Source organism: Leucoraja erinacea, chromosome 26 (genome assembly GCF_028641065.1).
Source record: "Leucoraja erinacea ecotype New England chromosome 26, Leri_hhj_1, whole genome shotgun sequence".
NCBI classification, from domain to species: Eukaryota; Metazoa; Chordata; class Chondrichthyes; order Rajiformes; family Rajidae; genus Leucoraja; species Leucoraja erinaceus.
In genome coordinates this window covers 8190682-8217924 of record NC_073402.1, presented here as the reverse complement: position 1 = coordinate 8217924, position 27243 = coordinate 8190682, and the positions used below count along the sequence as shown (strand labels likewise).

General features: G+C 46.4%; 1 protein-coding gene across 1 annotated transcript in view; it reads left to right on the top strand.

The window, feature by feature from the left end:
* The window catches only part of map7d1a (MAP7 domain containing 1a), a 178416-nt gene that overhangs the window by 82249 nt on the left and 68924 nt on the right, over positions 1-27243 (top strand). The window contains 1 exon segment of the mRNA XM_055656091.1: positions 22758-22952. Coding sequence (XP_055512066.1) covers positions 22758-22952 — 195 coding nt within the window.

Genomic DNA, 27243 nt, shown 5'->3' with positions numbered 1-27243 from the left:
ATCGTATCTGTGCCTCTCATACTTGTATATACTTCTATCAGCTTGTGATGCCACACCGCCAGTGATTAAATGGCCAGGTTGGGGTATGTCCAAGCCCACAATATCTCAGGGTTCAGCTGCAGTTAGTAAACGACCAGTGTGATGAGCACGTATGTCAGTGTAGAATCAATATGGGCCCTGTATGTCACATGTATGTCAGCATAGAATCGGTATGGGTCTCTGTATGTCACTCGTATGTCAGTGTAGATTCTATATGGGCCCCGTATGTCACATGTATGTCAGCATAGAATCTGTATCGTTATGGGGCCCGTATGTTATTCGTATGTCCCGTATGTTATTCGTATGTCAACGTAGAATCTATATGGACGCCGTATGTCACATGTATGTCAGCATAGAATCTGTATGGGTCTCGTATGTCACGGGTATGTCAGCGTAGAATCTATGAGGCCCCACTCTCCTCTGCCTGCTGTCTTATGGAAACACAAAGTGCTGGAGATATCCAACAGGCAAGGATGCAGCAGTGGGATGAGGAAAACCCATTGTTGATTTTGGTTCTCCCTCTGCAGATGCTGCCCGCCAGGCTGAGCATCTCCAGTGTTTGCTGTTTTTATCTACCATTTGAAGCATTAGCAGGTAGTTGGGTGACAGACACAAAGTGCTGGAGTAACTCAGAGGGTCAGGCAGCATCTGTGGAGAGAATGCACACACGACGTTTCAGGTCGGGACCGTGGGTGAGCACTGGGTTCCTCGCTGTGTGATTGGACAAACATCGTGGGTTCCTCACCGTGTGATTGGAGGAGCACCGCGGGGTGGTCACGCCGCTTGTAATTGGACGAGCAGCTGCCGAGTCCCAGGCCAGGATATTCGGGCTTTAGCTGCAGCTGATGAACTGCTTGGCCTTCAGTGTCCCGCTGTAAGATCACGTGAACATCCCTGCGACCTTGCTAGGTCGTGTTGCAGGCTGCGTGACGTATACGCTGCATAATTCAAGCCTCTTTGTTGCCTTGGTTCTGCTTTGAAATATTGAACTGAAAATAGTTCACTATAGTTCCTAATTTACAAGCTGTGATTCACAGTCAACACTGTTACCGTGGCGGCACTCGTTGTCTGTCCAGATGTTAGAGAACAACATAAACTGCAGATGCTGGTTTACCAAAGATGGACACAAAATGCTGGGACAGGCAGCATCTCTGGAGAGAAGGAATATGGAGAAGGGAGAAGGAATGTAGAGAAGTACAGTGTTTAAGAAGGAACTGCAGATACTGGAAAATCAAAACTGCTGGAGAAACTCAGCGGGTGCAGCAGCTGAGTTGCTCCAGCATTTTGTGTCTATCTTCCATGTAAACTACATATATTGAGTACAGGAGATGGGATGTCATGTTACAGCTGTACAAGACATCTGTGAAACCTCATTCAGGCTATTGTGTACAGTTCCTATTGCCCTACTAGAGGAGAGATGTCGTTCAATTGAAAAGTGCGCAGAAAAGATTCATGAGGATGTGACCAAGTTATTGGGGTTTGTGTTATAAGGAGAGGCTGGATAGGGTTGTTTTTCCCTTGGATGTCGGAGGCAGAGTGCTGACCTTATAGAGGTGAACAAAATCATGAAGGGCATAGATAAGATGATTAGACACAGTCATCTCCCCAGGATAGGAGGGTCTAAAACTAGAGGGCACAAGGTTAAGCCGAGGGGGAAAAAGATTTAAAAGGAACCTGAGATGCAATTCTTTGACACAGTGGGTGGGATATGTGCATGAGGCCAGTACAATTATGCAATTTAAAAGATGCTTGGACAGGTACATGGGTCGGAAAGGTTTGGAGGAATGAGGGCCAGGCACGTGGCACTAGCTCGGTTAGCATTGCCAAGTTGGGCTGAAGGGCCTGTATCCATGCTGTACGGCTCTATGGCAATGAGGGATGAATGAATGGGAACCTTAGAATAGATTCTGGCCACACAGTCGGAGAGTGTAATTAAACATTGAGTAATGGAGTTTCTACTTCCTCTGGTTAGTCCCCTGTGCACGCAGAGCTGCTTCTGCTGCTGCTGTGGCTGAGACCTCTGTTTGACTCGGGCTCCCAGACGTGAGGTTTTGCCCGGTGGTGGTGGGGCCCACCAGCTGGCCTGTCCTGTACAGAACAGGAAGCCGTCACCAGTCTGTTGTATTTAATGAATAGAGGAGTGGGGAGAGAGCCAGGCAGAGGCGAGAGGGAGTCTCCCACAAAAAAACTTTGTAACCCTTAGTGCAGTTTAAAGATGCAGCATGGAACAAGCCCTTCGGCCCACGGAATCCACACCAACCTTAGATCACCCGCTCGTATTAGTTCTGTGTTATCCCACTTTCTCATCCACGTCCTGCACACTGGGGACAATTTCGAGAAACCTACAAACCTGCAAGTCTTTGGGATGCTGGAGGAAACCGGGGCACCCGGAGGAAACCCACACGGGTCACGGGGAGAGCGTGCAAACTCCACACAGACAGCACCGAGGTCAGGATCCAACTAGGGTTTCTGGCGCTGCGAGGCAGCAGCTCTAGCAGCTGTGCCACCATGCCAGGATAGTTAGGAGATAGGGGAATATCTCGGATAGGGTGAGACCAGTCGACTCAACGAGGCAGTAGGAGGAGGAGATTGGATCATATCTAGCGTCTGTGCGTGATATGTTGCTGATGCAGGCCAGACTACAGCTACTTGGAAGAACTGAGTCATATTCATGACTGACTGTGATAGCCAGCTCTGATACCAGGAAGAAAGATCTCAAGTTAAATAAATTCATTATTGAATCTAGAATGCTGGATTGTGTCCAATGCAACATAGAACAGTACAGCACAGGAAAAGGCCCTTTGGCCTACAATGTCTGTGCTGAACATGATGCCAAACATAAACTAATCTCCAGTGCCAGCACATGGCCCACATCTCTCCATTCCCTGCATATCCATGTGCCTCTCTAAAAGCCTCTTAAATGCCCCTATCATATCTGCCTCCATCACTACCCCTGGCAGCGCATTCCAGGCACTCACCCCCATCTCTGTAAAAACAAAGCTATGCCCTCTAGTATTTGACATTTCCACCATGGGGAAAAGGTTCTGACTGTCTACCATATTTATGCCTCTCACAACTTTATATACTTCTGTCACATGCGACCTGGAACATCATCTGTCCGTTCTCTCCTCCTCTGCTGCCTGATCCGCTGAGTTTCTCCAGCACTTTGTGTTTTGTTCAAGATTCCTGCATAGTGTATACAGCACGGCCACAGGCCTTCGGCCCGACTCACCCATGCCAAGCAAGATGTCCCATCTAAGCTGTGTAGGAAGGAACTGCAGATGCTGGTTTAAACTGAAGATAGACACAAAATGCTGGAGTAACTCAGCAGGACAGGCAGCATCTATGGATGGAAGGAATGGGTGAAGTTTTGAGTCCAGATCCTTCTTCTGACTGCTGAAGTCTGAAAAAGGGTATTGAACCGAAACATCACCCATCCCTATCCGGAGATGCTGCCTGTACTGCTGAGTTACTCCAGCATTTTGTGTCCCATCTAAGGTTGGGTGAGTGGGCAGATGCAGTTTAATGTAGATAAATGTGAGGTTATCCACTTTGGTATCAAAAACCGGAAGGCAGATTATTATCTAAATGGTGTCAAGTTAGGAAATGGGGAAGTACAACGGATCTGCCTTGGCGGGTGAGGCAGCATCTATGGAGCCATACCTTCGCTCCATAGATACTGCCTCACCCGCTGAGTTTCTCCAGCATTTTTGTCTACCTTCGATTTTCCAACATCTGCAGTTCCTTCTTAAACAACGGGATCTGGTGGTCCTTGTTCATCAGTCAATGAAAGTAAGCATGCAGGTACAGCTGGCAGTGAAGAAAGCGAATGGCATGTTGGCCTTCATAACAAGAGGAGTTGAGTATAAGAACAAAGAGGTCCTTCTGCAGTTGTATGAGGCCCTAGTGAGACCACACATGGAGTACTGTGTGCAGTTTTGGTCTCCAAATTTGAGGAAGGACGTTCTTGCTATTGAGCGATTGCAGCGTAGGTTCACAAGTTTAATTCCCGGGATGGCGGGACTGTCGTACGCTGAGAGAAAGGAATGGCTGGGCTTGTATACTCTGGAACTTAGGATGAGAGGGAATCCTATTGAAACATACAAGATTATTAAGGGTTTGGACATGCTAGAGGCAGGAAACATGCTCCCGATGTTGGGGGAGTCCAGAACCAGGGGCCACATTTTAAGAATAAGGGGCCACAGTTTAAGCCATTTAGAATGGAGATGAGGAAACGCTGTTTCACAGAGTTGTGAGTCTGTGGAATTCTCTGCCGGAACTCTGGATACTTTCAAGAGAGAGCTAGATAGGGCTCTTAAAGATAGCGGAGTCAGGGGATATGGGGATAAGGCAGGAACTAGGTACTGATTGTGGATGATCAGCCATGATGTGCTGGCTCGAGGGGCCGAATGGCCTACTCCTGCACCTATTGTCTATTGTCTAAGCTAGTCCCATTTGGCCCGCAACCCTCTAAATTATTCTTGTCCAAGTGTTTTTTATTGATGCCATTGTATCTGGCCATTGTATCTCCAAGGAACAAGGAATATCGTAGAGCTCAGAAACTGGCCCTTCGTCCCATTGAGTCTGTGCTAGCCCATCAAGCACCCATTTTCACCAATCCTACACTATTCCCCCTTTAATCTCCTTGCAGTAGTTTGGTGAGGACACTTTAGAGTTAAGCGTGCGGGACTGTGTGAGGAAGCTAGCTGATCTCAGCATGTTCTGATTGGATTTGACTTTGACTGGGCCTGCACATTGATTCATAGTGTGCAGGCCCCGGCCTGATGCCAACTAATTGCTGGCTGCTCCTTTTAAAAGGACTTGCTTAGGAGAGACCTGGAGGCTCCACACCCTCTGTGACGAAAGCGTGTCTGTGAACATATTGCGGCAATGTCAGCATGCTTGGAACAAAGGCTGTCTGGCTCACCCAGCCCAGCCCAGCCCAGCCCAGCCCAGCTCGCTTCAACTGTGTTATTCCACCTTCCTCATTCTCCTATAGCCTGCCTGTATCTCCTGTGGGCCTGGTTTTGATCTGGAGTCTGAAAGTAACATGTATCACTGAGGAGGTTCAAAACTTCGTGTTAGAGATACAGCGCGGGAACAGGCCCTTCGGTCCACCGAGTCCACACTGACCAGCGATCCCCGCACATTCTACACCCACTAGGGACAATCTTTTTACATTTATACCAAGCCAATTAACCTACAAACCTGTACGTCTTTGGGGTGTGGGAGAAAACTGACGATCTCGGAGAAAGCCCACGCGGTCGTGGGGGGCAGAGTGTACAAGCTCCGTATAGACATCACCTGTAGTCGGGATCGAACCCGGATCTCTGGTGCTGTAAGGCAGCAACTCAAATGCTGCGGCACCGTGCTGCACAAACAGGCTAACAGCTGTTAGGAATACTAGATAGTTGTGGGTTTGAGGCTATTGAGAAACTGTTGAGGGAATGTAAAGGAAAATGCCATTGCATTTATAAAATGCCTTTCACAATATTGCAAAGCTCAACACGCAGTCAAAGTTGCTTCTGAAGTGTAGTTCTTGTTTTAACTTTGACCATTTGTTCAAGGCATGGTTGTACAGCCAACCTTGCAGCAACCTCCTCATCTGGTTTTAGAGTTAGTCCAGAGGGCTGAATATTGGCCAGGGTATAGAACCCGCCAGAGACCCGGGTTTGATCCTGACTATGGTGCTGTTTGTACGGAGTCTGCACGTTCTCCGTGACCTTGTGGGTTTTCTCTGGGTGCGCTGGTTTCCTCCCATGCTCCAAAGACGTGCAGGTTTGTAGATTAATTAGCTTCTGTAAACTGTAAATTATCCCTAGCGTGTAGGATAGTGCTAGTATATATACAGGGTGATCGCAGATCGGCGCAGACTCGATGGGCCGAAGGGCCTGTTTCCGTGCTGTATATAAAGTCCAAAGTCAGGGCAGGTTTTTTTACACAGAAATTGGTGGGTGCCTGGAAGGCGCTGGAGGCAGATACGATAGTGGGGCATTGAAGAGGCTTTAGGATAGGCACATGGAGGGATATGGATCACATGTAGGCAGGTGGGACTAGTATTTCTTGGCATCATCTTTGACATGGACATTGTGGGCCAATGTGTCTGTTCCTGTACTGTTCTATGTTGTATGTATGAACTTATTGAATAATCGGACAGGTGAGATATGAATTCTCATATTCTTGTAATTTGTAATGGCAGGAGGCCATTCGTTCCATCAAGTACATGCTACTGTCTATGTGGTTCCCTCAGTGTCTCTCATCAACCTGTAATCTCCACCCTGATTCTCCACATAACCACTGACACAATGGGCAATTTACACCAACTGGTTAATCTGCCAACCGACATCATTGGCATGTGAGGGGAAACCTGGGAGAGCATCCAAACTCCATATGGACAGCACTGGAGGTCAGGACTGATCCCGGTTTGCTGGAGGAGATTTATCCTTGTCTCCTCCTGTTTCTGTTTCTTACATAGGACCAGGGTGGAAGTCCCCCTCTTTTTTTTAGTTTAGTTTAGAGATACAGCTCAGCATCAGGCCCTTCGGCCCACCAAGTCCGCGCCGACCAGCGATTCCACACGCTAACACGATCCTACACACAAATGGGACTATTTACAATTTTACCGAAGATAATGTTCCTACAAATCTTTGGAGCGGAGATTTTGGTGGGGGGGTGGGGGGGACTTGAGATCCCAGAGAAAACCCACGCAGGTCACGGAGAGAAGTTACAGACAAGCACCTGTAGTCAGGATCGAACCCAGGTCTCTAGAGCTCTACTGCTGAGCAGCCGTGCCGCCTCTACGGAGAAAGGCAAGAGATCTTTCCAGTTCAGTGGAGAGGCGCGACAGACGGCCTTGCATTAAAGTCTGGTCTGCAAACTGTGTTCAACGTTCCGTCACCTCTCCACGTAACTCCAGATTAGGTGACATGGTCAAGTTCTGCAGTGAGGCTGAGGAATGTTTTAAATTTAGCTGGTGTATTTATAGCGGCAAATGGTCTACGTCACTGACACAGGCATTGAGGACTGAGAATGTGAATGAATTGCCGGAGACGGCCAGAGGAATGGCATCTCTGTGACCCCACAACAGGAACACCAGCAGAATGCCCACAGGGTGATAGAACATCTGGGAATCCCAGCAGAACCCCCACATATGACCGCACACCACAGAACACCAGCAGAAAGCCCACACAGTGACCCTATGCCACAGAATACCAGCAGACCTACCTACACCAAGACCCTACATCAGGGACACCAACAGAATTCCCACAGGGTGTTCGAACACCACAGATCACCAGCAGAATCCAAGTGCCTGTCGAAAATCCTCAAACGCCACTATGGTATCTGCCTCCATCACCGCCGTTGGCAGAACGTTCCACCCTCAGTGTAATTTCCTGCCACTCACACCTCCTTTAAACTGTTGCCCTCTCACCCTAAAGCTGTGCCCTCTAGTCTGTATTTGCACAATGGGAAAAGCTTCTGTTTGTCTAGTTCATGATGACCCAGGCTGATATGGAGCAGTTGATGTGTTTCCCTGGCTGCAATCAGATTCAATTTCCTAAACCATTAGAGCGTGGAAAGTCATTTCCGCTCTGCACGCCTCTCCACCCGGTCACTGCTTCACTCCTGTGTTCAAAGCACAGCGGCTGTGGCGACGTGGTGAGATGGGGGAGATTAGACCTGCCGCTGATGGGAACACGATCCAAGGCTTCGTCCAGGCAACTCCCACCTCTGGGTTTTATAGCTGTCGAGGAATTTGTGCTAATCCCTTCTCTCTGGCCAGGGTGCAGGTTAAGGAGGGAGGGAAGGGGGTGCAGACAAGCTGAGAATGAGATCTGATTAGCTCCTTACTGCACCACACAGGGACCGAATAACGGCCTGTTTTGTAAACGGAAAACGTGTTTAGAAATTTAAAAAATAGAAGTTATGACGCAGCTTTATGGGATATTGGTCAGGAGCATCTGGAGTCTTGCGTGCAGTTCAGCTTCCCCCCCCCCCCGTTACAGGAAGGATGGGGGGGCTATGGAGGAGGTGCAGATGAGTGTCACCAGAATGCTGCCTGGATTAGGTGGCACTAACTACAAGGAATTGCTGGACAGACTTGGGTTGTTTCCTCTGATCACGGCACGGGTTGAGGGAAGACCTGAGAGGCGTATGTAAAACGATGAGAAACATAGATAGGGTAGACAGTCAGAACCTTTTCCCCAGGGTGGAAATGTCAGATTAGAGAGCATAGCTTTAAGATGAGAGGGGCAGTGTTTAAAGGAGATGTGCGAGGACACGCTGCCAGGAATGGTGGTGGAGGGAGACACGATAGTGGTGTTTAAGAGACTTGTGGACAGACACATGGCTCTGCAGTGAATGGGGGGACATGGGCTATGTACAGCAGTTAAAGTTTGCCTTGGCATTATGTCCGGCACAGACATTGTCGGCCAAAAGGGCTATTCCTGTGCCATGCTGTTCTATGTTCTGATACTTTGTGCAATGACGCAGTTGCCCTGCTGACAGAGCGACCGGGAATGTTTCGTGCTGACGTTGCTTAATGTTAACATTGTTGTGGTGATGTACTCTCCTCCTTCCTCACCTCTCTCCCTGCAGTTTTGGTGAAACTAATAAGGTTATAATTCCAGCAAGGATTTCTGCTTTTATTTCAGATTATCATTTTCATAAAGTGGCACCTCAGGAGTGCTGGCTAAACTGCATTTACTTGTGGACAGCACACAAAGTACTGGGGGAATTCTGTGGGTCAGGCAGCATCTGTGGAGAGAATGGACAGGTGACATTTCGGGTCATGAACGTTCTTCAGACTGACTTTAGGAGGGGGGTGAAAGCGGGGCGAAGGCTGGCAAGTGATAGGTGGATACAGGTGAAGGGGGGGGGTCGTTGGCAGAATACTGGAGTAAAAGGCCTGTCCCACACGCGTCAACACAGCCGTCTGGTGCGCGTGACGTCATTAGAATACCCTGCGGCGCGCGGCAACGCATGGTTACGCATGGTGATGTGATCATGCATCACCATTCGATACATGTGAGACGTCGGGAAACCAGCGTTTGATGCCAACGCATCAGCGTGCGTACCCAATGTGTCAGCGTGTGTACGCGATACGTCACACCGGTGGTACGCGAGGATTTTGTGCAGCACAAAATCCTGGAGCGCCGTGCGATACAGTGCACAACTCCACACTCCTCCACGCCTCTCCATGCGCCCGTCCCGCGCTATCCACATGCTACCCGTGCGTCACAACGCGACAACCACATTTTTGGAGGTCACGTAAATGGCGCGCAAATGACGGCCAAGTGGGACAGGCCCTTATGTGAGGGCCCTCTTCCATCATCCTATGTCAGCCGGAAAGCAAATCGAGATTTCCGTGTGCAGGACTGCAAGGGTGATGGTGGGGATGAAGCATTCTGTGTACAGTGTACACGAAAAGATCTGGCGTGGATGCTTTTCCGGAAAGAGGGTAGTGAGAAAGGTCAAGAGCTTCCAGCTTGGGCTGGATTTGTCTCAGCAACAGGTGAGGTACCTTCAAATGTGACCACCATTGACTACTATCCAGCGATCAATCATCCCATCACGGAATTTAGTACAGTTCAAGAGGGTTTACGAGCTTCTGAAGAAGTAAGTGCCAAATTCACAGACCCCAAGAAAGAGGGCAAAGTGTGGAAAAAACACAATTTTGCCATATATTGAAATAAGGGTTAAAAAGACCTAGTCCAAATGAGTAGGCCCCTCTGAACCACAGTGGAGGGTAGAGATGAAAAGGGTGTTAGATCAGGAGAGCAGAGGAGTGAAAGGTAAAGTCAGAGGGAGGGGGAGAGATGTAGATGGAAGGGGACAAGGGAGGGTGATGGGAAAGGGGGGGGGGGGGAGGGGGTGGGGGGGGAAGGGGATACATGGGAAATGAGGGAGTCAGGGATGGGAGATGAGTGTAGGAAGGTGGGGAAAGGAGCAGGGTGACTGGGAGAATGGGAGATAACAGCCTTTACTTGTAAACACAGAGTATGAGGAGCATTTTCTAAAAAGCAAAATTAAATTTAATCAATCACTTACCATAATATAAACAACACAAAACAATACTTCCACCATAATACAAAGTAAAACAAGTATTCTTTAAAAGTGAATATGAGATAACCATATTACGTATTACATATATTATCAGTCTGAAGAGGGGTGTCGACCCGAAACGTCACCCATTCTTTCTCTCCAGAGATGCTGCCTGGCCCGCTGAGTTACTCCAGAATTTTGTGTCTAACTATATTACAATCTTTAAGAATACATTCTAACCCCCTCGCGGTGCCCAGCGGCCCCAGAATTCCCCAGGGTGTCCGTGGACAACGCAATGTCCCTCTCAAGCAGCAGTGGACAAGGAGCATATTGTAGAGACAAGTGTCGGTGAGGTTGCTATGGTGATTCAGGTTGCCAATGGCAGTGCAGGTGTGTGCGTGTATTCTTGCAGCTCTGTGTGTGCGTGCATCTTCTGAACTAGCGGTCTACAAGCGTGAGGAGCTGCCCTGCAGCCCTAACTTGCTGTGAGTGCGTTATCGTGTCAGACTTTCCGTTCCACTCCGTTGACAGCTAGTTAGCTCCTGAGCAGCTGACACGGATCGATTCTGGAGAACCTGATATTGTCGCAATGTGTCAAAGTGTTTGTGGAACCATCCTTCGCCTGCAATGATTGATCCTTGCTCCTGATCTGTGTGCTCGTGGGGCTTGCACTGCACTTGAACCTGATGCTGTGATACATTCCTATAAACATCGCTTCCCTATAAACAAACCCATTCACAACAGGTGCGCACCCAATCTTCACACTATCCTGGTCCTTTTCCCCCAATCCCTGTCCCCTTCCACCTGCATCCCTCCCCCTCCCTCCAGCTTTACATTTCACTCCTCGTCTCTTATCTACTTCCTTATCCACTTATCACCTCATCCACTTCCCTCCCTCTGGTTTCACATCTCACATCTCCTCTCCTGATCTGGCATCCTTTTGTCTCCTTTTTAACTCCAGCCGGGTCGAGACTGACGTTTGAAGAAGAGCCTCGACCCGAAACGTCACCCGTTCCTTCTCTTCAGACATGATGCCTGTCCCGCCGAGTTGCTCCAGCTTTTTGTGTCTATCTTTGGTTTAAACCGGCATCTGCAGTTCCATCCTACATATGGTTGGCCAGGCTTTGCCCCGCTCCCACCTCTCTTTTCCAGCTTTCTCTCCCTTGCCACAGTCAGTCTGCAGAAGGGTCCCGACCCAAAACGTCGCCCGTCCATTCCCTCCACAGATGCTGCCTGACCCGCTGAGTTCCTCCAGCACTTTGGGTTTAACTCGAAATTCCAGCACCTGCAGTTTCTTGTGCCTCCATTCACAACAGGTTCTGACGCCACGCTTATTTTTACTGATCCTTCTTTGCCCTTTAATGGCAGTTGGCATCAGCTGGCTTGAATCTGCAGGCTTTGAATTCCTACCCAGTGCTGGCTCTTTGAGCTGCTGTTGCTGCTACACAAGGCCAAGCTTTTGTCTCCAGTGTTTGGGTGAAGAGGTGTAGTGATAACTCGAGGGAAGAGCTTTCTCTCGTCCCCTCACCTCTCCAAAGGTGTCTGATTTTGGAAGATTACCTCCTGCTCCTTTGTACTTGTGCCCAGCAGCCCTAACGTTACTCAGCACCTAAACCAGTCAGTGCTCTCGTTTCTGCATCGGGCAGGACGTGGCTGGGAAGACTGAGTGAATGACTTCACTGTAAAAGCATGGCAATGGCTTCAGGGTGAATGTGTCTCTGAACCGAATCTAAACTGCAACCTATGAAAAGACTGTCAGTGATAGTGGGACTGTCGAGTATCATGAATAGACTCTTTAATTGTCATATGTACCGGCAAGGGAACAATGAAACTCCCATTGCAAACAGCTTAACATGCCCCGTAAATGCAATATGCACAGTTGATATATAATCATTTAAAAAAATTCATAACTATAATACTTGTACAAAACAAAGTCCTCCGTCAATTGACAGACAATCCACAGTTGCTGAGGTTAGTGTGTATTGTTCAAGAGCCTGGTGATTGTTGGGAAGAAGCTGCTCTCCAACCTGGTGGTCACAGTTTTCAGGCTCTTGCACCTTCTTCCTGATGGAAGGAGTGGGCAACTAGATCGGCATGGACCAGGTGGGCTGAAGGGCCACTTTCCATGCTGTATTGCTCTGTGATTCTCTGATTCCCTGCCTCTATGGAAGAATTGAGGAGGAGAGTAAAGAACGAAAGCGGGATTATTATCCAAAGTCCTTGCTGACTCCTGAAGTGTTGGATGGTGTGACTCGGGGCTACATTGAGCTTCACCAGGGCTGATTAGGTAGCAATGTTACAAAATTTTGAGATTTAAAAAATCAAGTCTGCAATTTATCCCATCAGATAAAGCATAAACATAAGTTTAATGTGACACCTAATTCACTTTCATATCTCAAGTAATAAAAAAGTTATGGTCATTTCCATACTCTGAAATTAGCATCTTGTTCCCTATTGATTTTCAATGGACATAACAAAAAAGCTGTGATCATGGACAGTCAAAAGCCCATAACCTTCTTAAAAATTAAGAGAACTGAATGAAATTTTCAGTTATCATAGATTGAACCATTCTGAAACAAATATAAAATAATCTTACTTGGATGACCTGAAATTAAAGCATATAATTAGTTAGTTACCCAATTGTAGCTAATTTCAAACTTCAATGACTAGATCTAAACATCTATCCATTTCTTAATAAATGATTAACATTTTTAAATAGCCTAAGTGTCCAAATAATATTCACAAATAATTCACAATAAAACATGATTCTTAAATCTCATTTACATCAATTTATAGGCCAAATGGAAGGAATTTAGTGTTCAATTGCTGTAAATTAAAGTCCATTTTAAATCGGCTTTCTAGTGGGTTCCTGTGAACGCGCTGGTTTAGAACGTTCACATTGTGCTGGATTTGTGCCCTCAAATGCCCAGAAAAATACTGCAGGATATAAAGAGCCCAAAATGAGCTACTCGCTATAGAAAACTTTATATACAGGGTTCTTAAGAAGCCCCTTTTAATGTAAAAATAAGGTACATACCTTTAATTGTTTGCTTTATAAAACCCTGGGGCTGCGAGAGGTCGCGGGTTTAGAGAGTGATTTTTAAACTACTATAACTATTATACAAGGCCATAAAAACTAATAATACCTTTTGCGACGGGGTCTTTCAGCGATTTTTCGTTAATGATTTACTAGGCTGAACATTTTCGATTGCAACAGCCTAGTAAAAATCGCGTTTTAAACCCGCCCCCTCTAAACAGCGCCAAAATCGCGCACACGGGCTGGGACAGGTTCTCAATGACGATTCAGGTAGGTTTTGTAACATACCTGGATTAGGAAGCCAAGTACAGAGAGGTCGGAGGGGACTGGGGTGGAGAATTACCACGAGGTGCAATCGGAAGGCCAAGGTCCTGCATGCAAACCCAACAGATGTGCTCATCAAAGCACTCACCCAATACACATCTGGCCTCCAGATGTGGAAGCACCTACTGCATGAGCAGTGGATACACTAGTGTAGAGATGCAGAGTGGAAGCAGGCCCTTTGGCCCACGGAGTCCACTCATTCACATTGGTTCTATGTTATGCCACTTCCACATCCACTCCCTACACACTGCCATGCTCCGCACTCCACCCTGGTCCCTGGTGAGTAGGTGAGTGACTGGTGCCCGTGGCCAGGGACATCTCGGGCAGGTGGACGACATCCTTGCACACCCCAGTCGACAGGCCAGGAGTCGGGGCAGGTGATGTCTGCTCTGTGAGGCAGACTATCAAAGCCAGCCGGTGGGGCATTGGCACAGCTGGTAGAGATGCTGCCTCACAGCACTAGCGACTTGGGTTCGATCCTGACCTCAGGTGCTGTCTGTGGCAACTTTGCACGTTCCCAGACAGCATAGGTTTCCTCCGGGTGTTCCGGTTTCCTCATACATCCCAAAGACGTGCGGGCTTGTAAGTTAATTGGCCCTCTGTAGAGTAAAAAGTGGGTTAAGGGCATGTCCCACTTTCACGACCTAATTCACAACCCTTTTTACTCGTGGACATTTTTCATCAGGCTAGAAAAAATGCCCCGACCTACTTGATGCCATGAATACATACGACTAGCATCACAAGCTACCTACGACCTCATGACGACCATGCTGCGAGTATGAGTCAAGGGCAAACTCGGCAGAAGTTGTGAAAGTGGGACAGGCCCTTTAATTGGCCTCTGTAAAATCGCCCCAAGTGTGTATTTTAGTTTAGTTTAGTTTATTGTCTTGTGCACTGAGGTGCTGTAAAAAGCTGTTGTTGTGTGCAGACCAGTCAGCAGAAAGACAATACGTGGTTACAAGCAAGTCATCCACAGTGTACGGTGCCTCCTATAGATCCCCTTCGATGGTGGGGAGATCAGTACCTGTGATGAACGGCCAGTGTCCACACCTCTCTCTGTAATCTCCTTTATCCTGGGCAGTTTGAATTGCCAAAGCAGGCCGTGATGCAACCAGTCAACATGCTTTCTATCATACACCAGTAGAAGTTCATCAACATACAGAACCTCCTCAGTCTTTGAAAGAAGTAGATGTGTTGACAGGCTTTCCTTGTGATTGCATCAATGTGCTGGGACCAGGCCAATCCTCAGAGATACACAAGGCCAGGAGCTTGTTGTTGACTCTCTCTACCACCAGTGAAGACAAGTTCACAGAACCTCGGCTCTTGAGGCATGGAATTTAAAAAGACGGATTAATTGAATGAAGTAGAAACAAACAAAATAAAAGAATGAAATAGTTGATGTGAAGTAAAGGGCCTGTCCCACTTTCACAACCTAATTCACGACCTTTTTTACTCTTGGCCATTTTTCATCATGCTAGAGAAACGCCCCGACCTACTTGATGCCACGAGTACCTACGACTAGCATCACGGCCTGCTATGACCTCCTGCGACCTCGTGACGACCATGCTGCGAGTACGAGTCAAGGGTAAACTCAGCAGAGGTTGTGTTAGGTCATGAAAATGGGACAGGCTCTTAAGGTGATCCTTGGACATTAGTTTCAAAACAAATTGGAGAGAGTGATTGACTCTTTAGATTGAATAAGATATTTCTGTGCAATCAGCAACAAATAATTGCCACTTCCGACTTCATTATGAAAAAAAAAAGATAATTAACGTAGCAGATGAAGATAGTTGGGGTGAAGATGGTATTCTGAGGAACTCTTCCAATGAAACGTGTGGTTAATACAGAGCTGAGCTGTGACAACGTGCCAGACACAAATAAACAGAGCAATTAGCAATAGAATTACAACATAGAGAATTGTGAAATGGTGCACTTTGGTAGGAAGCACAAGAAGCTCCTTCAACACTGTTGTTGTGTGGTGAGGGATCTTGAAATATAGATCATACGCAATCATTATCGATACTGGAGTTTAATAAGGCATTTAAAACCCCCCCACATCTTTGGAATTTATTTCCTGAGGGATGGAAGTTTACGTCACAGAGATGGACACAAAGTGCTGGAGTAACTCAACGGGCCAGACAGTATCTCTGGAGATAATGGATAGGTGACATTTCGGGTCGGGACCCTTCTTCAGACATTTTCTCCATTTTCTCTTTTTCTTCCGAAATGTTGACCTGCTGAGTTACTCCAGCATTTTGTGTCTATCTTTAATATAAACCAGCATCTGCGCTCCTGTTTATAACATCATTTCAGATTATAGGACCTTGACGGAACCAAATCAGGGCAGCACAGTGGCACAGCGGACAGAGCTGTTGCCTCACAGAGACCCATTTAATCCTGACCTTGGGAACTGTCTGCGTGGAGTTTGCCTGTCCTCCCTGTGACTATGTGGGTTTTCTCCAGTTGCTCTGGTTCCCTCTCAGCTCCCAAAGATTTGCCTCTGTGAAAACAACATGGTCGTTAAAGTGCAGACAGTAGACAATAGGGGCAGGAGTAGGCCATTCGGCCCATCGAGCCAACACCGCCATTCACTGTGATCATGGCTGATCATTCACAATTAATTCCCTGTTCCTGCCTTCTCCCCATATCCCTTTGCTATCTTTAAGAGCTCTAACTTGAAAACATCCAGAGAATCGGCCGCCACTGCCTTCTGAGGCAGAGAATTCCACAGATTCACAACTCTCTGTGTGAAAAAGTTTTTCCTCATCTCTGTTCTAAATGGCCTACCCCTTATTCTTAAACAGCGGTTCTGGACTCCCCCAACATTGGGACCATGTTTCCTGCCTCTAGCGTGTCCAATCCCTTAATAATCTTATATGTCTCAGTAAGATACCCTCTCATCCTTCTAAATTCCAGTGTATACAAGCCCAGTCGCTCCATTCTTTCAACATATGACAGTCCCGCCTTCCCTGGAATTAACCTCGTGAACCTACGCTGCACTCCCACGATAGCAAGAATGTCCTTCCTCAAATTAGGAGACCAAAACTGCACACAATAGTCCAGGTGTGGTCTCACCAGGGCCCTGTACAACTGCAAAAATACCTCTTTGCTCCTATATTCAACTCATCTCATTATGAGCTTTCTTCACTGCCTGTTGTACCTGCATGTTTACTTTCAGTGACTGATGTACAAGAACACCCAGTTCTCATTGTCCTCTTTTCGTAACCTGACACCATTCAGATAATAATCTGCCTTTCCGTTCTTGCCACCAAAGTGGATAACCTCACATTGATCCACATTATACTGCATCTGCCATGCATCTGCCCACTCACCCAACCTGTTCAAATCACCCTGCATACTCATGGCATCCTCTTCGCAGTTCACGCTTCCACCCAGCTTTGTGTCATCTGCAAATCCTTCTTCTAAATCATATTGTATCAAAGGGCCTGTTTCCATAGAGAATCTTGATACTAAACTAAATGCAGTGCTCCAAACAGTTCTGGTCTCATATTATGAAAAGCAAATTGAGGCAGTGCAGAAATAAGACAATATTTCTTGAGCATCACTACTCAATTCTGGCATCACTCTAATCATGGCATATTGAACATTGAACAGCCATCTCAGATGTGTTAACGGTAAATAAGAAGTCTGAGGAGGTTGTGGAAGCTGATGTGATGGCAGTGTTTACAAGGCAGGCAATGAACAGGAGGAATCATGTTCGGCAGTGGGGGTTGGTTTGGATCGGCAACATGCGCAGCATACACTGTCAGCTGTGCTCTACTGCTCTCTGTTGCATGTCCCATGTTCCCCCTGAAGCACGCAAGCTCCTGCCAGGCATAAACCATTAGAAGCCAGACCGTTGCTGGCCGTGTGGCTGTGACTGACTTTAGAGATACAGCGTGGAGACGGGCCCTTCTGCCCACTCGGTCTGTGCCGACCAGCAATCACCCTGTACATTAACTTACAAACACTAGGGACAATTATACAACTTACCAAAGCTCAATAACCTACAAAACAGTAGAATGTGGGATATGTAGAACGTAGAAAACCTACGCTGGAGAATGTACAAACTCCGACCAGTCAGCACTCGTAGTCAGGATCGAACCCGGCTCTCCGGCGCCGTAAGGCAGCTTCTCTACCGCTGCGTCACCATGCCGCCCCCTGATGTTGCTACTGAGTTTGTGCTGTAGAGGCTGGGATACAAACTCCACAGAGGGACCCGCGCAAGTTTGCTGTTGAACTCGTCACTGAATCATTGTGCCATTCGGTACAGAGATACTGTAGCCTCTTCAGCCCAGTGAGTCCACATCAACCATCAAGTACTCACTTGGACTGATCCCATTTTCCCCACCCCACATATCCCATCACCTCTCCCTCCCGTCACCCACACATATACAGTGGCAGATTTACAGTGACCAACCCGCACGTCTCTGGGATGTGGGAGGAGGTAGGAGCGACCCATGCTGTCGGAGGGAGAACATACAGACTCCATACAGACAGCGGCGGAGTTCAGGATCAAACCTGGGTCTCTGGAAGTGTGAGGTAGCAGCGCTACCAGCTGCACCACTGTGCTGCACAAATCCCGGCGGTAACTTGGGCTCGGGTTGTGATGCCAGAAGACTGGAGGGGTGCCAACCACTGCCACTGTTTATAACAGGTAGTAATTACAGGCCGGTTATTTGAACTCCAGTGGTTATAGAAGTTTGGAATCCATTCTGAGGGACTGCATAAATCAGTCCCGTGTGGCATGTTGGTTGAAAATGTTGGCCTTGCTTTTTGGGAAATGTGTTAATAATTTTAACAAGGGTGTAAGTGCACGGGAATGAAAGTTGCAAACGAGATATTAAAAAATGGCTGCGAGGCGGAAACTCTAGACTTCAGGAAGATACAGATGGTCTGACCAGTAAGGTAGAAAAATAAAATGTAATCCAGCAAAGTGTGAGATAATGCAATGGGAAGGTACAACTAGGCGATGATACAATAGATGGGAAGATTCTGGGCAGTGTGGAGAGGAAGAGTGCTTGTCCATAGATCCTTCAGGGTAAAAGTGCAGTTCAACAAAGAATTAAAAAAATACATTCACAATGCTTACTGCTTGTTGCAGAATCTCAGAGTTTGTAAGAGCAGGGAAGTTATGGGAGAAGTATGCAGAATATTATTGAGGCCGCACCGTGTTAACTACATATAGATCCTGTTGCCACGTTACTGGAAAGTGCTTGCACTGAAGAGGGTGCAGAGGAGGTTTGCAAGGACGTTGCTAAGACTGGAAAGATGTGGCTAGCTGGCAGAGAGATTGGATAAGCTTGTCTTGTTTTCTTTGCAGCAGAGGCGTACAAAGAAACCTAGCCTGCTGGAGAAAATAATGAGAGGCCCAGGGGTTGAGATTTTTCCTTAAAAGTGAAGTAAAAAACAGTCAAGTCATTGGTGGGATGGTTTGTGGGGCGATGAGGGAAATGGTCTCAGCCTGAGAGGACGCAGTGTGATAGGAACCCGTTGCCTGAGGGTGGGAGAGACAGAAGGTCTCATCGCATTGAAGCAGTACTTGAATGTGTATTTGAAGAGCCATTATCTGTAGTCAGCACTGAAATATGCCACTGGCCCAAGGAGCCTTTTATCAATCAGAATAGAAAGGATGGAACGAATGGCCTCTCAGGCTATGGATTTTCCATGATTCCATTTCTGAGATGAACTTTACAGTGTATCACTATCAACAGTATTACATAGTACAACCTGTTCACGTGTTGCCCTCGATTAGCTCCTGCCTGAGAACTGCCCACAGACACGCACCAACCCAGGTACGCTTAGCGGCATGACCTGAGTCCGGTATATCCCAAATCCCATTTCCTCCACCACAGTCTGGGATTCTGCTGGATTTCTAACAGCACAGCGGGAGTTGTAGAATCTTTATCTTTGGTTAGGAGATACTTTTCGATGGTGTGAGATCAAAAGAAGTGCTATGTGGGGAGGCACAGCGGTGTAGCTGGTAGAGCTGCTGCTTCACCGTGCCAGGTTCGATCCTAACCTCGGCTGCTGTCCGTGTGAGGTTTGTACGCCCTCCCGTTATTCCTTAGATCCTGCATCAGTACACTGTGGACGCCTCGACTGTAGTCATGTGCGGTCGATTGTAATCATGTCTAGACTTTCTGCTGACTGGTCACGTGCAGTACTTTTTGCTGTACCTCGGTGCACGTGACTATAAACAAAACCACCTAACGTTGTGGGTTTCCTCCGGAAGCTCCGGTTTCCCCCACATCCCAAACACGTGTGGGTTAGTAGGTTAATTAGCGGCTGTAATTTAGTTTGTGGAGAGTGGATGAGAAAGTGGGATAACAGAACTAATGTGAATGGTGCGGACTCGATGTGCCGACGGTCCTGTTTCGATGATGTATCTTCTAATCAGTCAATAAAGAATGTAACAAGTGCAGAATGGGGAGGTATTATGTGGTCAAGGCACTGTGCAGTTTTCTTCACCCTGTTCTTGGTCGGGAAAAGAACCAATATCCTTCTGATATTGCATTGTGTAATCTTAGACATGGGTCAAAGTAGGTTTGGTACAAAAGGAAACAAATGTGTTCAGTTTTCTTAACTAGAGAAGGATGTCCTTGCCATTGTGAGAGTGCAGGCTGGTTCCTGAGATGGTGGCTTTGCTGAATGAAGGGTGAGAAGAGTTGGCTTCCATTCTCATGCATTTACAGTGGCTTGCAAAAGTATTCATACCCCTTGAACTTTTCCACATTTTGTCACGTTACAACCACAAACGTAAATGTATTTTATTGGGATTTTATGTGATAGACCAACACAAAGTGGCGCATAATTGTGAAGTGGAAGGAAAATGATACATGGTTTTCAAATTTTTTTTACAAATAAAAAACTGAAAAGTGTGGCGTGCAAAAGTATTCAGCCCCCTTTACTCTGATACCCCTAAATAAAATCCAGTGCAACCAATTGCCTTCAGAAGTCACCTAATTAGTAAATAGAGTCCACTTGTGTGTAATCTAACCTCAATATAAATACAGCTGTTCTGTGAAGGCCACAGAGGTTTGTTAGAGATTATTAATGAGCAAACAGCATCATGAAGCCCAAGGAACACACCAGACAGGTCAGGAATAAAGTTGTGGAGAGGTTTAAAGCAGGGTTAGGTTATAAAAAAATATCCCAAGCTTTGAACATCTCACGGAGCACTGTTCAATCCATCATCCCAAAATGGAAGAGTATGGCACAACTGCAAACCTACCAAGACATGGCCGTCCACCTAAACTGACAGGCCGGGCAAGGAGAGCATTGATCAGAGAAGCAGACAAGAGGCCCATGGTAACTCTGGAGGAGCTGCAGAGATCCACAGCTCAGGTGGGAGAATCTGTCCACAGGACAACTATTAGTTGTGCACTCCCCAAATCGGGCCTTTATGGAAGAGTGGCAAGAAGAAAGCCATTGTTGAAAAAAAGCCATAAAAAGTCCCGTTTGCAGTTTGCCACAAGCCATGTGGGGGACACAGCAAACATGTGGAGGAAGGTGCTCTGGTCAGATGAGACCAAAATTGAAGTTTTTGGCCTAAATGCAAAACGCTATGTGTGGCGGAAAACTAACACTGCACATCACCCTGAACACACCATCCCCACTGTGAAACATGGTGGTGGCAGCATCATGCTGTGGGGATGCTTTTCTTCAGCAGGGACAGGGAAGCTGGTCAGAGTTGATGGGAAGATGGATGGAGCCAAATACAGGGCAATCTTGGAAGAAAACCTGTTAGAGTCTGCAAAAGACTTGAGACTGGGGCAGAGGTTCACCTTCCAGCAGGACAACGACCCTAAACATACAGCCAGAGCTACAATGGAATGGTTTAGATCAAAGCATATTCATGTGTTAGAATGGCCCAGTCAAAGTCCAGACCTAAATCCAATTAAGAATCTCTGGCAAGACTTGAAAATTGCTGTTCACAGATGCTCTCCATCCAATCTGACTGAGCTTGAGCTATTTTGCAAAGAAGAATGGGCAAAAATGTCAGTCTCTAGATGTGCAAAGCTGGTAGAGACATACCCCAAAAGACTTGCAGCTGTAATTGCAGCGAAATGTGGTTCTACAAAGTATTGACTCAGGGGGGCTGAATACTTTTGCACGCCACACTTTTCAGTTTTTTATTTGTAAAAAAAATTGAAAACCATGTATCATTTTCCTTCCACTTCACAATTATGCACCACTTTGTGTTGGTCTATCACATAAAATCCCAATAAAATACATTTACGTTTGTGGTTGTAACGTGACAAAATGTGGAAAAGTTCAAGGGGTATGAAAACTTTTGCAAGCCACTGTAGGTGAATGGGAGAAGAATAGTTGACACAATATTCTTGATGAGGGGAGGTCGATTGCCCTGGACAATGACTCTGGTACCAGAGGCTCAGTCTCAGAATGAAGGGCCAGCCACTAAGCACTGGGATAAGCAGAAATCTCTTGCGGAGGGCGGTGAATCATCGCTCTCCTGTACTCTGGTGCCTCAGGCGTTCTCTGAGGTAAATAGCTTTCCAGATGTGAGGGGATTCATGGGAATGGGGTCTGTGCAGGTGGAGCTAAAGTAGATGCACTGCTTTGACCACAAGGTACTATAGATAGTTGGAATCTTGCATGGAACGACAAGTGCTGGAGTAACTCAGAGGGGGTGAAGAAGGGTCCCGATCCGAAAAGCCACCTATCCATGTCCTCCAGAGATGCAGTCTGACCCGCTGAGTTATTCCAGCACTTTGTGTTCTAGATGAACAGCTTGCCGAATGGTGCTGCATGCTCGAGGGACCAGATGATGCACTCCTGAACGTATTATTTGATTATTTCTTTAAGAAAGAACTGCAGATGCTGGAAAAATCAAAGGTTGACAAAAATGCTGGAGAAACTCAGCAGGTGAGGCGGCATCTATGGAGCGAAGAAATAGGCGACTTTTCAGGCTGAAGAAGGGTCTCAAACAGAAACTTCACCTATTTCCTTCACTCCATAGATGCTGCCTCACCCGCTGAGTTTCTCCATCACATTTGTCCACATTTGATTATTTGTGTTCTGTTTGGCCTGGGAAAAACCAGCAACGAACTATGTGGTCAGAGAGTCATGGGGCACAGAAAGAGGCCTTTGGCCCAATTTATCCATTATGCCCTAACTAAGTTAACCCCATTTGTCTGCATTTGTCCCATCTCCTTCTAAAGCTTTCCTATCTATGTACCTGTCCAAATGATTTTTAAATGTTGTTACCTTACTTGCCTCTGTACTCTGGGCTAGACGTGGATGTTCGTTGTGTACTTCATGAACTGATGTCAATGTTTTTTCCGCGTTCCAGCTACGGACATTTCAATTGAAGCAGAGAAGAGTCTGGACCGGGACGAGGCAGCTGAGGAAAGGCCGATCAGGAAGGAGGAAGCAGATATAAAGCCGGTGAAGGAAGAGGAAGCAGAGAAGAATCCAGTCAAGGATGAGCCACATCCTCCCTCATCCAAACCCCCCGCAGCAGGCAAGAGCCCTCGGACAAAGCAAGGTACGGCCCACCTGCTCCTCACCATCTGTGCAGGAAGGAACCACACATGCTGAATTAAACGCAGATGGTGAAGATAGACAGAAAAAGCTGGAGTAACTCAGCGGGTCAGATTGCATCTCTGGGGAAAAGGAATAGGTGACGTTTTGGGTCGAGACCCTTCTTCATTCTGACCTGAAATGTCAGCTGTTCCATTTCTCCAGAGATGCTGTTTGAGCCGCTGAGTTACTCCAGTTTTTTGTGTCTATCTTCACCATCTGCGTTTGTGTTTGAAACGGGGCAGGTTAGCCTGCAACGTGGCAACAACCTTTCATTGGTCATTGTGAGGGTACAAGAGAGATGAGAGCTGCCTGTTCCCCAGCCTGAAATGGACGGTACCCCTTGTAATTCAGCTGGGAAACAGTGGCATTTAGTGTGATTGAAGGCACTTCCCTTTGCCATCCATGTCCCCGATATCCATTGGGTGAAGTTTAGGTTTAAGTTCATGATACGTGTATTGGGGGGGGGTGGCACTGATGGTTGAGGTATACATTTATTATTGTCGCATGTACAGTGCACAGAATAGCTTTGTTTTGCATCTTATCTCATCAAATCAGATAGTATAATACATAAATACAATCAAATCAAGCTCAAGTGCATTAAGTCTAGCAAAGGTGAAGATACAAAGTGCAGAAGATAGTTTACAATACTTCAAGAGCAAATTTGACTCATGGAAATCTTTCATCATGTTGAAAGATTTTCACGAGTTAACAAGTTTCCCGACGCCGTTAGCGTTACGAGTTCCGACGTTCCCGCTACGTTAATTCTACCTGATTACCACGAGTTTGATTTGTTTTAAACTCGGGATCTCTCGTGTGTGGACTCACACCGTGAGACGGCCATTATATGCCTGGTGTGGCGGCTCCCAAGGGTCGTGCCATCATACTGTCGAACCCCTCGGCACGGGAGTGGTTCAGTCCGGAGGCGGCCCTTAGCCAGAGGGTTTAAAGGCAGGGGTTTGGGTGCCATCTTTCTCTTGTTTGGTCTTCCCTAAAACCGGGAGGAACATAATTAAAGGTGCCTCTCAAAACACTGGACTTCGTGCTTCCTTTTGAGACCCACGCACCACACTGGTATGGTTTTGTATGTGAAGTCACCAGAAACTGCAGACGCTGGAATCTTGAGAAAAACACAAAGTGCTGGAGGAACTCAGCAAGTCAGGCAACACCTGTGGAGAGAATGGAAAACATGGGTAGGTAAGGATAGGTGATGTCTCGGGTCAGTATCAGTCAGTATCAGTATCAGTATTTATTTAATATCATTTTAACTGAGTACTTGCATACACAGATGAAACGATAAAAATGTTTCTCTATCAGTTTCCATTCAGTGTAGTTAATAAAAACAGGATAAATACATAGAGCTTTTAAAAAAAAATTAAAATGATCATATCTAAAAACAGAAAGTAGGCCTAAAATTGACAATAAAATAAAAACAGACATTGCGACGGACAGTGGCTTTGCTTTGACAGTGGCTTTGCTTTGCTGTTAAAGGATGGGCGAAGTTGCATGTGTTAGTGAATGATATGGGGAGGGGACACAGTCCGTTAACCAGTCTTATTGCCTGCGGGTAGAAGCTGTGTGGCATCCTGCTGGTTTTGCAGCTGATGCTCCTGTACCTCTTCCCAGATGGCAGAATGGTGACGATGTGGTGTGATGGATGATAGGGGTCCTTGATAATGGAGATGGCTCTGCTGATGCTCCGCTTCTGATAGATCTCCCAACAGGAAAGGGAGAAAGGGAAACAGGACCCTTGAGCAGTATGAAGAAGAGTCCCTATCCATGTTTGCCAGAGATGATGCTCCTTCTCACTGCTACTGTCGGGCATGAGGTGCAGAAGCCTGGGGTCCCACACCACCAGGTTCAGGAACAGCTACTTTCCTACAACCATCAGGTTTCTGAACCGACCCATACAAACCTAATCCAATCTCAGCAACAGATCACTGTGGACCACCTCTTGCGCTACCACAGACTTGTTTTCCAATTGTGCTTTGCACTAATGTCGATTTTTTTTGTTGCATTTTCTTGTGTACTTTATGTTTTTGTCTGTTGTCTGGGTTTATGTGCCTTTGTTGCTGCTGCAGGCAATATTTTCATTACATCTGTTCCTCACTGTAAGACCAAAAGACATAGGAGCAGAAGTAGGCCATTTGGCCCATCGATTCTGCTGCAACATTCAATCATGGCTGTCCTTGTGCATATACGAGAATAAGCTCGACTTAAATTGTTTCCCTGTGTCCCTGTTCATCGGTCTTGTTGACATCGGTGCACACCTCCACACATCCTCTCCTGTTCTGTTGTTTGGTGCCTGGGTTAACTCATCCCATTTCTCTCTTCTTCCATTGTGCCCAGTCCAAGCTGCAGATGTTCATTAAAAACACAGTGATAAATCACTCATACTCACGGATTATCAAACTGTTCATAAAGTCACAGCCAATTGAAACATAGGCATTCTGTTCCTTATACAATTCTTCCTTCAATCCCAAAGACCGACTGTTCCAATTAGAAAAACAGAACAAAAGAACATTATTGGCTGAGTAAATAGGAGCTCAGTTTGAGCATCATTTCCCATTGACACCAACATTATAATTCTGCTTTAAATCAGAGAGACTTCATTTCAATACTGCATTTACCACTGTTTAAATGCTGCTGCCTCAGTGAACCATGGTAAATAAGTAGGCTAGTATTCAATTTTAGTTTTTAGAGATAGTTATTTATTGATTGCAAATTAGTTCATATCCAGTAACTCAGCGGGTCAGGGTCAAATGTCATTAGAAACGGGAATAGTCCCCGAGGATTGGCGTACTGCGCATGTTGTTCCATTGTTTAAAAAGGGTTCTAAGAGTAAACCTAGCAATTATAGACCTGTTAGTTTGACTTCAGTGGTGGACAAATTAATGGAAAAGATACTTAGAGATAATATATATAAGCATCTGGATAAACAGGATCTGATTAGGAACAGTCAACATGGATTTGTGCCTGGAAGGTCATGTTTGACTAATCTTCTTGAATTTTTTGAAGAGGTTACTAGGGAAATTGACGAGGGTAAAGCAGTGGATGTTGTCTATATGGACTTTAGTAAGGCCTTTGACAAGGTTCCTCATGGAAGGTTGGTTAAGAAGGTTCAACTGTTGGGTATAAATGCAGGAATAGTAAGATGGATTCAACAGTGGCTCAGAAGCCAGGGGGTAATGGTGGATGGCTGTTTATCGGGTTGGAGGCAGGTGACTAGTGGGGTGCCTCAGGGATCTGTGTTGGGTCCTTTGGTGTTTGTCATGTACATCAATGATCTGGATGAAGGTGTGGTAAATTGGATTAGTAAGTATTCAGATGATACCAAGATAGGGGGTGTTGTGGATAATGAAGAGGATTTCAAAAGTCTACAGAATGATTTATGCCATTTGGAAAAATGGGCTGAAAGATGGCAGATGGAGTTTAATGCTGATAAATGTGAGGTGCTACACCTTGGCAGGACAAATCAAAATAGGACGTACATGGTAAATGGTAGGGCATTGAAGAATACAGTTGAACAGAGGGATCTGGGAATAACCGTGCATAGTTCCTTGAAGGTGGAATCTCATATAGATAGGGTGGTAAAGAAAGCTTTTGGTATGCTAGCCTTTATAAATCAGAGCATTGAGTATAGAAGCTGGGATGTAATGTTAAAATTGTACAAGGCATTGGTGAGACCAAATCTGGAGTATGGTGTACAATTTTGGTCGCCCAATTATAGGAAGGATGTCAACAAAATAGAGAGAGTACAGAGGAGATTTACCAGAATGTTGCCTGGGTTTCAACAACTAAGTTACAGAGATAGGTTGAATAAGTTAGGTCTTTATTCTCTGGAGCGCAGAAGGTTAAGGGGGGGACTTGATAGAGGTCTTTAAAATGATGAGAGTGATAGAGAGAGTTGATGTGGACAAGCTTTTCCCTTTGAGAATAGGGAAGATTCAAACAAGAGGACATGACTTCAGAATTAAGGGACAGAAGTTTAGGGGTAACATGAGGGGGAACTTCTTTACTCAGAGAGTGGTGGCGGTGTGGAATGAGCTCCCAGTGGAAGTGGTGGAGGCAGGTTTGTTGGTATCATTTAAAAATAAATTGGATAGGCATATGGATGAGAAGGGAATGGAGGGTTATGGTATGAGTGCAGGCAGGTGGGACTAAGGGAAAAAAAGTTGTGTCGGCACGGACTTGTAGGGCCGAGATGGCCTGCTTCCGTGTTGTAATTGTTATATGGTTATCCATGGAGGGAACGG